The 16795-nt window shown below is 36.8% G+C and overlaps 1 protein-coding gene across 1 annotated transcript in view; it reads right to left on the bottom strand.

Annotated features, from left to right (window-relative positions):
* The window catches only part of CUBN (cubilin), a 298802-nt gene that overhangs the window by 218253 nt on the left and 63754 nt on the right, over window positions 1-16795 (bottom strand). The window contains exons 23-25 of the mRNA XM_077772461.1: window positions 3252-3444; window positions 1333-1493; window positions 740-921 (exon numbers count right to left, since the gene is read on the bottom strand). Coding sequence (XP_077628587.1) covers window positions 740-921; window positions 1333-1493; window positions 3252-3444 — 536 coding nt within the window. The remainder of the gene's footprint in view (window positions 1-739; window positions 922-1332; window positions 1494-3251; window positions 3445-16795) is intronic.

Below are 16795 nucleotides of genomic sequence, written 5' to 3'. Positions count from 1 at the left end.
ACATTATCTAAAGGACTCTAGCTCTTAAGAAGTGGGGGAGAAATATATAGAAATACAAGAAATCCATGACAAAACACAAGAACAGCCCTGAATCAAGTATCTTTGAAAATTCTTCTTAAACGTCTGTAAACTTGGAGCATGAACTTGGGTCATTTAGCCATGGCTGTGTACAGAGGTAAGGGTGTGAACCCACACTGAAATGTGAAGATTAAAAGTGAAAGACTGATACGTATTTTTGAGACCATAGCTGTTATCAGTAGCACTCCTTGCTTTTGTATTTCACAGTTTATAATTTATGACATTCTAATGCATTTTTTATTTAGATTTTTTTTTAATGGACAAGGGTGAGTTGATGCTATTGTAAAAAGTCCCACCTTGGTAACTTCAAGCACCTTCTCTCATTCACCAATATAGTCCTCTACATTGTTATTTTTCAATGCATATGTTGAAATTACATAGGCAATAATTATGATAGAGTTTATCACCCCTTTGGGGAGATTTTAACCATATTTTAATGGTTCATATTCAATATTTTAAATACTTACAAGCCATTAGGTAATATATGCCATACTCAGAAGGCTGTCATTTTCACTAAACTTTCTTTTTATTTTTTATTTTAAGTTTTTTTATGTGGATATTTTAATTGTTCCCCTTCCCTGAATTCCGAAGATAAAAAATACACATTATGTGTGTGGGTGAGATGGGAGCCATGAAGGAAACAACTGAACTTTATACGTACAGCCACGTAATCTAAAGTGCAGTTTGGGTGGTACTCCAAGTGGAAGTCTTCAAATTCCAGTTCAAATGGGCTGCCGTGGCTGGATTTCAACCACCAAGAGCATTCGGAGCTGTGGTAGTAGGGCATTGGGTAGTTGGGGGACGTGAACACGCCAGTGGGGGTGGTGAGGTTACCCCCACAACCTACAGGAGAAAGAGACGAGATGACATGTATCTTTTTCTTGGCGGTAGAATGGAATCTTCTTGTCTTTATCCAACTGGGGCTACTGTTACTCTCCTCTTAACCAGATTGCAAAACAAAACTGCATCACCAAAGAGTAGCCAGCCTGTAGCAATGTCCTTTCCTTCTCCTGACCAAGATGACCAGCTTGAGGAAATATACTGCAAAACTAGGACATTCCCCTCTACTCTGCCCTCAAAATCCAAATCCAAATGGCGGCTGTTAATTCAGAAATATTTGCAATATTGAAGGTTAGTACAAATAGTAATGACAAAATACAGCTGGGGAACAAACGGATAAGAGCATGGCAGTCTAAGAATCGAGAAACCACTCAGACTGGATTCTCCAATTAAAGACAGCTCTTTGCCATTTACCTGTTAATGATCCATCCCAGTAAGCTGAGAATCCAGGCGCTGAGCCAAAGAAGTCACTCTCAAATTTTAACCAGAGTTTGTTACTGTGAGAGAGGATTCTCGGAGGTGGATTTGAGCCACAGTATTTTCCCAGGACTGGTGAATTTTCATAGCCTCCATCTCTGTGGCAAAATACAGATACAGCCATTTACTGGTTCTTGATAATATTACTGTATAAACATTTAATATTATCTGAACTTTGAGACTGCAAACAGATCAGCTTAGGTCAGTCCACCTTTTATAAAAATACTCTAAATCAGGGGCGCCTGGGTGGCCCAGTCAGTTGAGCGTCAAGCTTCGGCTCAGGTCATGACCTCACAGTTTGTGGGTTCGAGCCCCGCGTTGGGCTCTGTGCTGACAGCTCAGAGCCTGGAGCTTGGAGCCTGTTTCAGACTCTGTGTCTCCCTCTCTCTGTGAGCCTCCCCTGCTCGTGCTGTCTCTCTCTCTCTCTCTCTCAAAAATAAATAAAACATTACAAAAAAATTTTTTTAAACTCTAAATCACCATTTCAAGTTTTCAATTTTTCACCTGATTAAAAGCATGTGAGTAGCTTAATAAGGAACATCATTTATGGTTTGCACAATATTTTATATAACCAATTTCAAGCTGTGAGGAAGAGTTTAATCTTCTCCCTCTCAAATGAAGCATCTGGTAATGTGTCAGAGAACATGGGATAAAGAGACCATAATTATTAACAGGATAAACAAATGTTGCCTAATGTTACAGAGAAAACTTAAATGTTTGCCTTCTAACTTGAATTTGTCCAAATTTAATGTTGTATTTGACATATTTAGGAAAATTTTGAATATAATTCTTCCCCAAGGACTTTTGAGGTCTTAAGTCTACCTTGTAATCTGTAACTTTTTCAAGCTTAAAAAAAAGGTGAGGAATTCACTCAACATTAAGATCTAATGATTAATTATTACAAATTAAGAAAATTGTTATTTTGGCATGATATGATGTAACTGTGAATTATTTTAGTACCATACTTTACGTTATAGAGTAAAATTTATTATAAAAGAGTATAATACTCTAGGCTTTTAAAAGGTCAAATAAAAATCTGACATTAATTCACACCAAATTGATTAACCTAATTTATTTCAGTGTAAAATGATCTGGGTAGATAGCAATATACACGTCAACTTACCTTTACTGCAAATATAACTCTTTAAATCATTCTCTCTAAATACCGAAGAATTAAAGAAAAAGTTCTCACACTGAAATTCACGAGCCTAGATTTTATTACTTGAACACAAAAAACTTGGTGAAAACTTTAAGGTTGTTATCTTACCCTCATTTTTTTTGGATATGATTAGACCAATGGACAATAAACAGCCTAAAATTTAAATTGATCTTTCATAAAGAAAGTAGGTATTCAGGGCACCTGGGTGGCTCAGTCAGTTAAGCATCCAACTTTGGCTCAGATCACATTCCCAGTTGGGGAGTTCCAGCCCTACATCAGACTCTCCACTTTCAGTGCAGAGCCTACTTTGGGTCCTCTCTCCCCCAACCCCTCAAAAATAAGTAAACATTAAAACAATTTTTTAATGCCTGTTTAAAAAAAATAAAAGACAGTATTCAGTAACGGCAAGTATCTAATTTCAGAGTAGTAGTGCCTTTGTTTCTGCCCAAATAAAATCTGGAGTTTATTTTCAAATATTCCCCATAAAATAATCACTTCAAAATAACCACTGAACCTTAGGCAGTTTTCTGTTTTTCTTCTGTGAAGTCGGGCTCCATACGACAAACTTTATATCTTGCAATAAAGAGCACAACAGGGAGCTTTACAGAGGAGTTCCCTGTGTTTGTCTTAACCTTTTCCCAGAAAGATTATGAATGAAGACAAGTAAGGAAAAAGATGATAAAACAAAGGTGCTAACCTGATTTCCACAAAATCTGCTATACAGTTTCCACCAATGGCCTCCTCCAAGGAGAAGTTTGTAAAGTGCAATGCAATCTGTCGGCTGGTTTCCACCGTGATCCTATAAATGCATTTCCAGTTGTTGGGGTAATTATTGGGGAAGTTTGGAGAAGTAAAAGTCCCCGATTCTTCCGTATAGTCTGTCATGCATGCTGTGAAAAGAAATAAGAGCATAAGAGAGAAAACAGAAAATTTTCATGCTACATTTATATGACATTCAGTAATACACACTTCATTAATTTGTGCCAAGGTACTTGATTGTCAATAGGCCATTCTAGACTGTTAAGGAATGATTTCCTTTCAAAATTAAGTGTTTTTAAACCTCAAAGGCAAAAACAATTATTAATAACAAACTTAAGCTATGTGGTGGAAACTGTTACATATGTCATACCTTTGTAGACCTTGGAGGTGTTACACTTTTTAATCTATGCACATTACCATAAACATTAAACATTAGGCTCCATCATGGAAATCACAGAGGAGACCTAGAAATAGTTCAGTTCTGTTCTCCTTTTCATCATCTTCCTTTAGAATGGTTTTCACCAAAGGATGCATTTATGAGAAATGACAAAGCAGGTGCCTCAGCCATGCAAAGAACAGAAGGTAAGTGTCAGGAATCAGACTGACCTTGAATCAATGCCTAGGTCAAACACTGACGTGCTATGCAACCTTGGGCAAATTATTGCACCTCTCTGAGCTTATCTCCCCAATAGGGATGGTAATAACTATCTTTGACTATGCATATATGGGTGAGAGAGAATGCAATGAAGGGTCTTGGCATTTGGTATGTACTCAATAAATGGGAGTAATCATTATGTTTCAAAACAATTGAGAAAAATGTATGAAAAGTAGAGCATAAATGATAAGGAATAAATCAGATCATTCATAATACATTAAGATGGTACTCGGAAAATTTTATATTGCAATTAAATATTAACTGTTCTACTTTAAGAGTTTTAACTACCGATTCCGTCCATCAGACTCTATAATTACTAACCAACCCACACAATCTCCTACATCCTTCAAATGTGAGATACTTTCTAAAGAAAATCTTGTTTGGGGGCGATTGGCTGGCTCAGTGGGTTAAACATCTGACTTCAGCTCAGGTCGCGATCTCGCCTTCTGAGAGTTTCAGCCCCGCATTGGGCTCTGCACTGACAGGTGACAGCTTGGAGCCTGGAGCCTGCTTCAGATTCTGTGTCTCCCTCTCTCTCTCTCTGCCCCTCCCCCATTCACACTCTGTCTCTGTTTCTCAAAAATGAATAAACGGTAAAAAAATTAAAAAAAGAAAATCTTGTTTCAATGCATTTTTAACATATTGTATCTTCAACTGTATCTAGTAATAACATAAATCTAGGGTCCAGGAGTAGACACAAGCCTCCTAAAAGGTTCTGAGAGAGAATAAACTATTATACTTTAGTATAAGTAGAAAGATAAAATGAGGATGTTTTGAAGTGTAATTTCCCCATTTGCTCTGGATAATCATACTCAGAAAAGAGGACAGGAGCCACTGGGATTGACAGCACAGAGATGCATAGACAATATTACAGGTTCTACTACCTGTGTATAATGTTCAAAGTAACAGGCGTTCATCAAATAATTGGCTTACTCTATTTTAAAATGTTTATTCATTTTTGAGAGAGAAAAGGGGGAGGAGCATAGAGAGAGGGAGAGACAGAGTCCCAAGTAGGTTCTGCACTAATAGTACTGATGTAGGGCTCAAAAACTCATAAACCTTGAGACCATGACCTGAGCCAAAATCAAGAGTCATATGCTTAACTGACTGACCCAGCCAGGGGGCCCTGGTTTAATTTAAATAGCAAGCAAGCAAGGCTTTACTTTAATGAAAAAAAATTTACAGTGATATTTAACTTCAAAGATGAATATTGTATGCTTTTCTATACTTTTCTATAGTCTTTTAAGAAATATCTCTTCAAAGATCAAGGAAAGTAGGAAGGAAGGGAGGAAGGGAGGGAGGAAGAAGGGAGGAAGGAAGGGAGGGACGGAGGAAGGAAAGGAAAAGGCAGGAAGAAAGCAGGGGGGAGGAAAGAGAGGGCAGAGAGAGAGAATGGTGTATTAAGTACTTCATATCAGTAATGAATATTACTGAGATAAAAATTCATGGATCAAATGGACATTAAGTGAAGGTTATGATCCAGTCTCCCTGAGCTGATGGAACTGGCACATTCATTGATCACCCCCACAGTCACATAGCTTTAGCCAGTCAATCAAATATCTAGAGCAAATCTGTTTATGTCATTTGTTCTTAGAGATAATGTTCCTTGCTTACCCACTCTACTCCCTGAAGGGAAATACAGTTTTAGTGAATAGTTCTAATGCAACTTGCAATTAGTCTGCAGGAGAATGGTTTGTATAATCCGAATCCCATGCAAAGGAACAATTCAGCAAATATTTGAGAAGTAATGATGAGTAATTTCCCTGTACTTTGTCCCTATGAAAGTGACTATTGTGGCACAAAAATTGGTTGTTTTTCAATTCTGACTGAAATTATGATTTATTCATTAAGTTTCTTTTCTTTTGCTGGCACAAAGGTAAACACGATCCCTTATGAAATGGTCCTCACACTGTTTACTTTGTTTGAAATTATGTATCTAACAGCTTCCCTTTCTAGCCCAACATGCTATTAAACAATTAAACTCCTATATCATTTAAAGTCTCATTCAAGTACCACCACCTCTGTGAAACTTCTAAATCGAGCAGAATTCATTTCCTTGTGTTCCATAAAACTTTATGCAAATAGCAATTGGAGCCCCCACAATATCACTTGGTGATTGCTTTATGTGACTACATTTCCTCCACTATGTCTGGAAATATAAACAGAACCTTATTAGCAATTATTAACTGCCATTTACTACAGTATCTGCCCCATATCTAAACAATATTTATTAAAATTGTGTTACACAATGTATTGAAAACTAACAAGTATCTAACTTCTTCCCATTCTCTCTACCTCCATCCTTTCACCACATCCACTTTTCTTACCTCCTTCCTATCCCCTCTCCAGGGTAGGCTGAGATTCTTTAATATTTTATAAGTTTATTCAGTCTAAAATATAGGAATCTCTGCTTCCAGCCATGACAAATAACTAGTACTAAACTAATCCCTCTCCATAACAACTGTGAAACTGGACAAAATATATGAGGCACTGGGCAATGGGAAATTCAAGACTGTGATCCTTGGCAGACAGAAAACTGATGAGGTGGGACTCTGTTTCCTTGGCTCTTTACCTGTGGAATGTTCTGATCCCAGCAGTTTGCTAAAGTCCAAGTGGTAAATGACAGTTCTGTTGAGCTGAGGAAGCAGGGATCAGAATTTAGGGCTGTCAAAGGAGCTGGAACTTCAAGGAAGTATTCCAGCAAGAAGAACTATACAGAAGGAGGGCCAGCCATCTGTGTAAAGTCCCTTAATAATTCTTGCAGACATGAGGTGAGACTTGCCAGGCATGCAAGAGGGTCGCTGCTAATAGTCTGGAAGCTACAGGACAGGCAACACTGGAAGACTATGGAGTTCTCCCCCAATCAGAATCCCCTCATTTACATGCCAGGCACCCAACTGAGACACCAGAAAGGCCACACCTTCGAAATGAAGACCATGACCAAGAGTAAGGCTTTCCTATCACAGTATAAGTCTTAACTAAACTTGCAGGAGTGATAAAACTTAGAGCTTGAGACCTGCCTAGTTCTAAGGGATTAGCAAATACCTAGGTATTGTTCACAGATGCACCTTAACAAATAAAAAATACAAATCTACACAAGAACAAGATAATCAGCTAAAGATTGAACCGATATAAGCTTCAGAGAAAAAGAAGAGAATCCAGAGTCTTCCTAACGTATCATTCACCATACCCAGTATATAACTCAAAAATTGCCACTAATACAAATAAACAGAGAAATAGAAATCATAGTCAAGAAAAAATGTGGTCTTGTGACTTGATGATGACCCAGATAACTAGATTAGCAAAAACTTTAATGCGACTACTAGAAATATGTTCAAAGACTTAAAGAAAAATAGAGCCTCAATGGTAAATAGATAGGGAATCTTAGCAATACAAAGGAAACCATTAAAAAAATCATACAGAAATTCTATAACTTAAAATTATACTAACCTGAAGCCAATATATGTTAACTATATTGACTTTATTTTTTAATTAAAATATTTTTTAAATGTGTAATTATTTTTGAGATAGAGACACAGAGCATGAGCTAGGGAGGAACTGAAAGAGAGAGAGACACAGAATCCAAAGCACAGAGCCTGACGCGGGGCTCAAATTCATGATTGTGAGATCATGACCTGAGTTGAAGTAGGACACTTAACAAACTGAGTCACCCAAGTGTGCATATATTGAAATTTTTAAAAGAGTATACTAGCTGAAATTTTAAAATTCATGAATGGGCTTAATAGAAACCTTAAAGTAGAATAAAAAGTATTAAACTTGAAGGTGTACCAATAGAAACTATTTAATCTGAAGGAAAAAAAGAAAAAAATGTGTAAAATAAAAAAGAAGAGATTCTCAAAAACCTAGAAAAAAATACCAAAGAGTCTAGCACACATATAATCGGAGACCCTGAAGGAGAAGTGGATGAAAACAGGAAAAAAAAAAGTATTTATATATATAGTGTGTGTGAAATTCTCCCAAATTTGATTTAAAAAAATCATATGAGCTACAAGGGGTTTAGTCAATCCTAGGCAAGATAAATAAAAGAAAAATCACACTTGAGTACAATTGAACTATTGAAAAACAAACACAAGAAAAATAAAGGAGTTAGAAGAAAAATGACACATTATATACAGGAAAAGTATGAATAACAGTTGGATTCTAATTAGAAACAATAGAGGCAAGAAGAATATAGGATACAATTTTACAGTGTTGACATAAAAAAAGTTTAATTATCCCCCCCAAAATATTATCAAAATGAGAGGGCAAAAAGGACGTCTTTAGACACACAGAAGCTGAGAGCATTCACACTACGTGATACTAACAGTGTCTGTCATGCCAAAGGGAAATGACACAAAAGGGGAACATGTATCTAGAAGAAGGAATGGAGAACATCAGAAATGGCAAACAACTGGATAAATGGAAAGACTGGTTTTCTTCACTGATTTCCTTAAAAGACAACTCATCATGCAAAGCAAAAATAATAGTAAGGTGGAGTTTATAATATAAGCAGAATTAAAAGATACAACTAAAATGGCATAAAGAAGAGGGCAGACAGAATTATACTGTTGTGAGGTTATTACATTGAAGTGTGCAAAATATCGTGTCAGCTATAAAATATAAAGTGTGTGGTGTGAAGTAGTAGCATATTTACTCTAAGAAGACTTACTGATAAGCTAAGAAAGTATTTTGTTAGCTTTTGAGCAAACACACAAAAAAGAAGTATAATTAAAAAGACATTGAAGGAAATAAGATGGAATATTAAAAAATTCTGTAAACTAAAAGGAAGACAAAATAGTAGCAAAAGAAGCAGGGCCTCTGTAAAAAACCCAAAGCTAACGTGATACTTAAGTAATAAAGGATTAGATACATAATTCACATGATATAGAACAATTAACTCAAAATGGATCATAAACATAAATGTGAAACTTCAAGCTATAAAACTTGTAGAAGGATGCATAGGAAAAAAATTCTCACTACTTTAGTAGGCACAGATTTCTTAGACAATATACAAAAACACTGACCATAAAAGGGATAAAGGACATAATATACTTCTACCCTTCACAATACCATTAAGAAAAAGAAAACACTGGCTGCAATGCATTTGCAATACATTAATCTGGCAAGGGACATAGTTATATCCAGAATATATAGCATAAGACAATAAGACAAATAATACAAACAAAAATGAACAAAACTATATAATGGACACTTCATAAAAGAAGATATATAAATTGTCAATAAGCATGTGAAAAGGTCCTCAGCACTATTAGTCATCAGGGACATGCAAATTAAAACAACGAGGAACTACTACACAACTAGTAGAGGCTAAAAATGAAAAGATTCAAAATACCAAGTGTTGGCAAAGATGTGGAGAAAGTGTAATTCTCATTCACTGTGGGTGAGAATATAAAATGGTATAATCACTTTGGGAACAAAGCCTGGCAGTTTTTCATAAAATTAAATGTAGGATTATCATATGACCCAGAAATTCTACTTTTAGGTATATATCTAAGAGACCTGATGATGTAAGTCCACAAAAAACTGTACATCAAAGTTCACAGCAGCTTTTTTCATAATAGCTAAAAACTGGAGCCAATCCAACCATCCAAAAGTAAGTGAATGGATAACCAAATTGTGATACATCGATACAATGGAAGGCAATTCAGCAATAAAACTAAAAGAATCATTTAGAAATAGAACAACTTGAACAAATTTCAGAAGCATTATGCTAATGACAGAAGCCGGATATGAAAGAGTACATACTGTGTGTTCCCACTCATATTTGTTTTTTGAACAGGGAGAAAAAAACCCCGAATCTAGTGATAGTGATAAGAACCAGATCTGCAGTTGTTGAGATAGAGGATGGAGAAGAATAGATCAAATGGCTAACAGATGCATGAAAAGAGGCTCAACATCACTCGTCATTAGGGAAATACAAATCAAAACCATGATGAGATACCACCGCACACCTGTCAGAATGGCTAAAATTAACACAGGAAACAACAGGTGTTGGCGAGGATGCAGAGAAGGGGAAACCCTCTTGCACTGCGGGTGGGAATGCAAACTGGTGCAGCCACTCTGGAAAACAGTATGGAGGTTCCCCAAAAAACTAAAAATAGAACTATCCTATGATCCAGGAATTGCACTACTAGGCATTTACCCAAAGGATATAAAAATACAGATTCAAAAGGGTACACGCTAAAAAAAATTTTTTTAAAAAGTTTAAAAAAAAAAAGGGTACACGCACCCCAATGTTTAAGCCGCTTTATCAACAAGAGCCAAAGTATGGAGAAAGCCCAAATGTCCATTGACTGATGAATGGATAAAGAAGATATGGTATGTATATATATATATATATATATATATATATATATATATACACACATACATACAATAGAATATTACTCAGTAATAAAAAAAACCCCAAAATCTTGCCATTTGCAATGAAATGAAGGGAACTAGAACGTATTATGCTAAGCAAAATAAGTCAATCAGAGAAAGACAAATATCATATGATTTCACTCATATGTGGAAGTTAAGAAACAAAACAGATAAACATATGGGAAGGGAATACCAAGAGAAAAAGGAGAAGAAAGAGAAACAAACCACAAAAGACTCATAACAACAGGGAACAAACTGAGGGTTGAAGGAGGGAGATGGGCGATAGATATTAAGAAGGGCACTTATGATGAGCACTGGGTGTTGTATTAAAACTGATGAATCACTGAAATTTACTTCTGAAACCAATACTGCACTGTATGTTAACTAAAATACAGATTAAAACATTTTAAGAGGCATCTGAATGGCTCAGTGGGTTAAGTGTCTAACTCTTGATTTTGGGCCAAGTCATGATCTCATGGTTCGTGGACTGGAGCCCCATACTAGGCTCCACACTGACCATGAAGAGCCTGCTTGGGATTCTCTCTCCCTCTCTCTCTGCTCCTTCCCTACTTGTGTGCTCGCTCTCTCTCTCTCTCTCTCAAAAATAAGTAAAATTTAAAAAAATTTAAAAAGGACACTAGGATACTTTTTGGAATGATAAATTTATTCTATAAATTCAGAATGGTGTAGTGATTACATGCATACACATATTTGTTGAAACTACAGGTAAATTTTACCTTAGGAAATTATGAAATAAAATCTATATGTTATTAAAAGTTTGAAAGTTCCATGCAAAGACAGGTTGAATTCTCTAAAGGAAAGCCAATAAATAATTCAGATATCCAGTAAATAATAAATAACACTAAAATAGAGAAATAAAAAATATTTTGAAGGTACATCTCCTATAAATATTAAATAGGATATTTAATATTAAAATTTGATTGTAGCTTCATGAGATTCACATGTCTTATTTGTGGAGAGAAAAACAATGTTTTCTGAACATAATGCGCCTATTTCTGGAGAGGTTAGTAACTCCTCTTACCTAACACTGAAGTCTGTACAATATTTATGTTCTCTTCCTTTGACAGTATAAATGTGTCCTTCTAGAATAATTTTCATACTGAGAGATATTAATGCTAGGCTTTGGTTTTCTCTTCTGCTTTGTGACAATACACAAATAATTAAAATCGGATATATTTCCACAAAAGGAAATTCATGTGTTGCGTACTGTTTATTATATTCATAAAAAATGCAAACATAAAAATGCCTTTTCTTTACATCTCATGTTGCCAAAGCAAAACTCATATCCAATGGCAGTTGGCTTTTTATCATGGTCTAACATTAGAAAGAGATAAAGGAGAAAATAACATTTCTTCCAGCCACTATATTCAACCGAATTAGCAATAGAAAAATACATCTCTGAAAATCAAAACCCACTATTGGCAGACCTCACACATCTTTCTTTTTGACCAAACCCAACAACAACCCAAAAAAGAAAAAGAGAAAATACTACAAATGTCTTCCATGAACCATTACAAAATCATAAAACTATATTTCTTCTAAAAATGTATCTGCCTCCACTAAGCATTTCAAAGTAAGTTTTAATAATGCAGCACTCAGTTCGTTATCAAAAAGGAAAATCTAAAACATAGATAATCCTCCAATTCCCAAAGCAATGATGACATCAGTCCCATATGATCTGGGAGACAGGAAGGGGATGAACTGATCCTGTGGACAGAAGAATGTTTACCTTGGGAGACCCTAGATCATGGGTAACTGCTCCACCACCTCCCTGCTTTGCCATTTGTAATAACTTGATTATCCATTTACACTAGGAATCAATCTATAGACGGTGCTTTCTGAGATCATTTATGAGACTTCTGTGTCTGCATGAATTCATAAGACCTTAGACTTTCTCAATATGTGCTAGTCAGCCCAGGTACCTTCACCTGCTTCCATTGGCATATTTGGCTAACATTCTTCAAAGTAAAGACTTCAGGGTAGAAAAAAATTTCAAGTTCACGTTCTCCTTAAGAAAAAGAGAAGCCTCCTTAACCAAAATCTAACATTTTGCTAAGATTTGCTACTAGACAATCATGGCCATGGCTTTTTCTTTTCACTCACAAGTGACTAGTTTAAATGAATATGAATATAAGTTAACTCACTAACACAGCTATTGTGAAATTGTACTTGGGCCTCAGTATTTCTATTTTAAAGAAAGAACCGTCATGGTGCTTTACAGCTATTCTGTAATTTTCACACTGAATGCCTCAGTTAATCTTCCCCAACCCTTGAAACAGCCGGGCTTCCCAACGTCCACTTTTAGAGACGTAGAGATGAGGAATCTGAGACTCCTGGAGGTCAAGTTCTGAACACCATTGAGTTCAGACATGGCAAAGATAAAATTCAAACCCAGTCCTCCCTTTCCAAATCCTGTGCTCTTCAACAATCCCCATTCCTCCAGGCAGGCAATGCCCCTTTAGAAATCAAGGTGAGCAGAAGACTAGGAATATCACAAATGTTTCACTTAGCACCTTCATTCTAAGGATGAAGAAATATAGTACATTAAAAAAGATAAATCTACTGAGCTATGAAGTGCAGGGATGCCTGTGTATACAAAAATATGAGCACACAATGACCAATGAGAAAGTAAGTCTTTAAAAAATCAATAGACTTACTGAAAACCTTTCTCAGATGGAAAATATCTGAATATTTCATAGCAGAAAATACCGAATTCAAGGTGGATGGAAAGAATAAGAGAGCTTGGTACTTCTCCAAGGCATGTCAAGGCTGGCCTAGAACCAAGACTTGTGACGTTGCCCTCAGCCTTTCTGCCATGATTGTATGGTCCACTCCCCATTACATCTCACGTGTAATTCCATAGCAATTACGTGCTGAAACTTAACTTCCAGAGACTCTGAAGAACTGCAGAGTTTTGTTAGAACTACCTGAATTGGTGCAAACCCACCCTAGACATATGTGAAGTGAATTTCTGGTGGCGGGGGGAGACCCTGATACCTGAATTTGTAACAAGAAAATCCCACTCCAAGTTTCTTATAAATACTAGAGTTTGAGAACACTGCTCTGCTGGACTGAAGTTTGAAAATAGAAAGAGTATTCCCTATTCATTTCTTCTGAAGAAACTCTCTTTTGCCCTTTTGGTGATCACTTCTTAGCTTCTCACTCTTAGATGCCTCTTCTGGGCTCATTCCAGGGTGACGGATGAAAAACAGCCCTAAACATCCGCTGTGAGGTGGGTGGGAACCCTGAACTGGGAAAGAGGAGGTTGGGAAAGCCCACTTTGAATCCTATGTTGATGTGGTTCTGACACTTCCTGACCATTTCCCCAGACAACTGTAAAATCCTGCCTTTTTTCCTCCCCAAAATATTAAAATATTAAAAGGTAGGATTATATTAATGCCTATGCAGTAGACACTAATATAATATAAAATTACAATTTAAGTTGGTAAAGTTAGCTTGTCAACTACAGTCCAACCATACTCTCTGAGTCGAATGCTACCAGCCACACCATCCTCAGTTCATCCAGAGTGTTTCAAGAGCTAATCAGGACACGATGAGACAAATGGATTAGATGTTGGAACCGGATTATTTTGGTTTGGTTTCTAATGCAACTAGTTGTGTATTCTTGAGAGAAAAATTCAGTTGTGGACTTCACTTTCCCTCATTTAAAAATAAATAATTAAAGTGGATTTGTGTTTAAAATTTTCAGACACACCATAAAAATACATTTACATTGGGGCTCCTGGATGGCTCAGTCTATTAAGCATCTGACTCTTGATTTCGGCTCAGATCATGATCTCAGTTTGTGAGTTAAAGCCCTGCATGAGTCCTGCACAAACAGTGGGGAGCCTGTTCAGGATTCTCTCTTTATTCCTCTCTCTCTCTGCCCCTCCCCTGCTCACTCGCACTTTCTCTCCTTCTCAAAATAAATAAATAAACTTAAAAAAATGCAAAAATACATTTACATTAATTGTGCACACACACGGATATTGCAAATAGATTTCATGAGGTAACATCCAACTTTGTATGATAAATTGATTCTTTCTTAGTCTATTTTTTTCTATTCCATACTTTGAACAAATTTCATGATTAATGAGTCATGAATGTTTCAATATTTGAAAACATTGGAGTAAGTGTTATATGGGTTTTTATCTAATGTTAAAGTAGAAAATGAATCAAGTACATTTGTCTATTCTTTCCTATACCTTTAAAGTCCCCTTTTGGTAGGATTACATTAATGCATATGCAGTAGACACTAATATAATATAAAATTACAATTTAAGTTGGTAAAGTTAGCTAATCAACTACATTCTTTCAAAATTCAAATATTTTGTACTTTAAATAAGCAAACATTTGAAACTTAGTCTCATAATCGGCTACTAAGAAATTCTCCAGAATTTCTACCCATAAACATTTTACTTGTTCGTCTTTTCTTTTTATTTCCCCAGGCACATCTGGATGCAGGCAGAAACAGGGATGAGGGAGGGAGTCAAAGTAATAACCAGAAACTGTTCTCTTTCCTTCCAAACACATATTTAGGGGCTGACATCATAGTCCTGTGGCATGAAATACAGATGGAAAAGTAACTGGAATCAAGTCAGGAAATTTAACCTTTATCAGATAAAGACAGGAAAGACTTCAGCAGAGAAACTCACACCTGCTGTGAACTGAAAATCACCAACCGAATATTGTCATTATTGCTCTGAAAATAACTTCTGCTAGAGCAATAAAATAGGACGAGGGCCAGTGATTAAGCTTCCGCTGATGCTTTTTCCTGATGCTGTTTTCTTCTACAGAAAATACAAAAAATACGACGACCACTGAAAAAGAGGGCATCCCAACACCTCCTGTTTCCAGGTGGGCAGCTCCCTGGGACTCTGCGTGCCTGGAAAGGTAGCCCACTGGCTAACCAGCACAAGCCCCCCACATCAGCGCCCTGTGCTCAGTCCCTCTCTGAGCACTCCTGCGGGCTGCCCTCAACAATTCACGACACCCCATCACTCACATCCTGCCCTATGGGAAACCGAGACAGGCTCTAAAACGGTAAGCTGAGTCTGCCATATGGCTTCCTGGGTCCATCGTCTGACTGCTGTTTAGAATACCTGACTGTGTTAGTCAGAAGGATGAGTTCACCCAGCAAAAGGCAGGAAACACCCCCTTGTTTGTGATTTCAGCCATGTCTGGACCGAACAGAGACCAAAGTATTGATTATCACGCAGGGAGGCAGATTGAAGAGGCTTCCGAGTTGGCCATCTCTGGGTCCGTTTCTCTTTTTGTAAAATCTCTCTTCTCATGTTGTCATTCTTTGGCAGTTTCTTTTTCTCTCCCGTTTGCTTTTTTCCCCCTTTTTCTCGACTTTCTTTCATTTTACTGATATCTTATCTCTCCAGAAACCCTTTTTAAATTAAAGTTTAGCTTCAGTATCCTTCCTGCCAGATTACGTTGCTTATTCTTGCTTCTTACTACACTCGCTGGTGCCTTATAGGCTAGTGCGGTATTATTGGAGCTGCTTTAGACATTAGAGACCTATATCTTACTTTGCATAGCATTACAAAGATTTCCATAATATTTTCAAGAGGCGCCGACAGCATCGAATGTTATCTAAGACACAGCTAGTTTATTCATGCAGCAAATTAAACTTGTGTTCACGTTGATTAGAGCCAGGAGACACCTCAAAGATGATCAAATCCAATCCCTTAATTTTACATGTGAGAAAACTGTGGCCCAAAGAGTTCAAGTGACTTGCTCCAAATCCTAATCTAATATTCAGTGTGGTTTGGGCCAAATATATGAGACAGATATAACTACAGAAGTAAGGAAAATTGTGTGCACACTGTAATTCCTTAAAAAGCCAATTTTGGTCATTGGATGTGAAACACCTGGACAAAGTCCAGTGAATGTATCAGTCGTGTAACATAACCTATTGTAATTGCTGGGAATTCGATTTCCCCTGCCCTTGAGCTGAATAATAAACTATCTCTGAGAAAGGGGCCCTCAGGACAGAAAGGTATCTGATTCACTCACACTCTGGATTCTAGAGAAATCTAAAGCCTACTACCAAAACACAGAACTTGAACTACCAGAGAACAGCAGTTTTGCATGAAATATAAAATAGTGGCCAGCCACTCTGCAAAGAAACAACTCAGAAATGGGGAAGGGATTCTGAGTGAAAGTTTTTTTAAAAAAATTTTCATTTACTCATTCATTTATTTACGAGGGTGGGGATTTTAAAAGATAAGCATCTAAAGATCTGCAGGTCTGTGTTACAGGGAGCATATCCTGCACAGGAAAAGCTTCCAGTACTTTCTGAAAAGAGCATCAGTGAATCACATCATGTTGCTGGGGCAGCCCAGAGGCTGTGGGATGCTTGAGAACCTCAGTCACCTTATGTGCATTCTAAAACTACACTGGATGGTGTATGT

This window comes from Crocuta crocuta, unplaced genomic scaffold (genome assembly GCF_008692635.1).
Source record: "Crocuta crocuta isolate KB4526 unplaced genomic scaffold, BGI_CrCroc_1.0 scaffold96, whole genome shotgun sequence".
NCBI lineage: Eukaryota > Metazoa > Chordata > Mammalia > Carnivora > Hyaenidae > Crocuta > Crocuta crocuta.
This window is presented reverse-complemented; position numbering and strand designations above follow the sequence as displayed.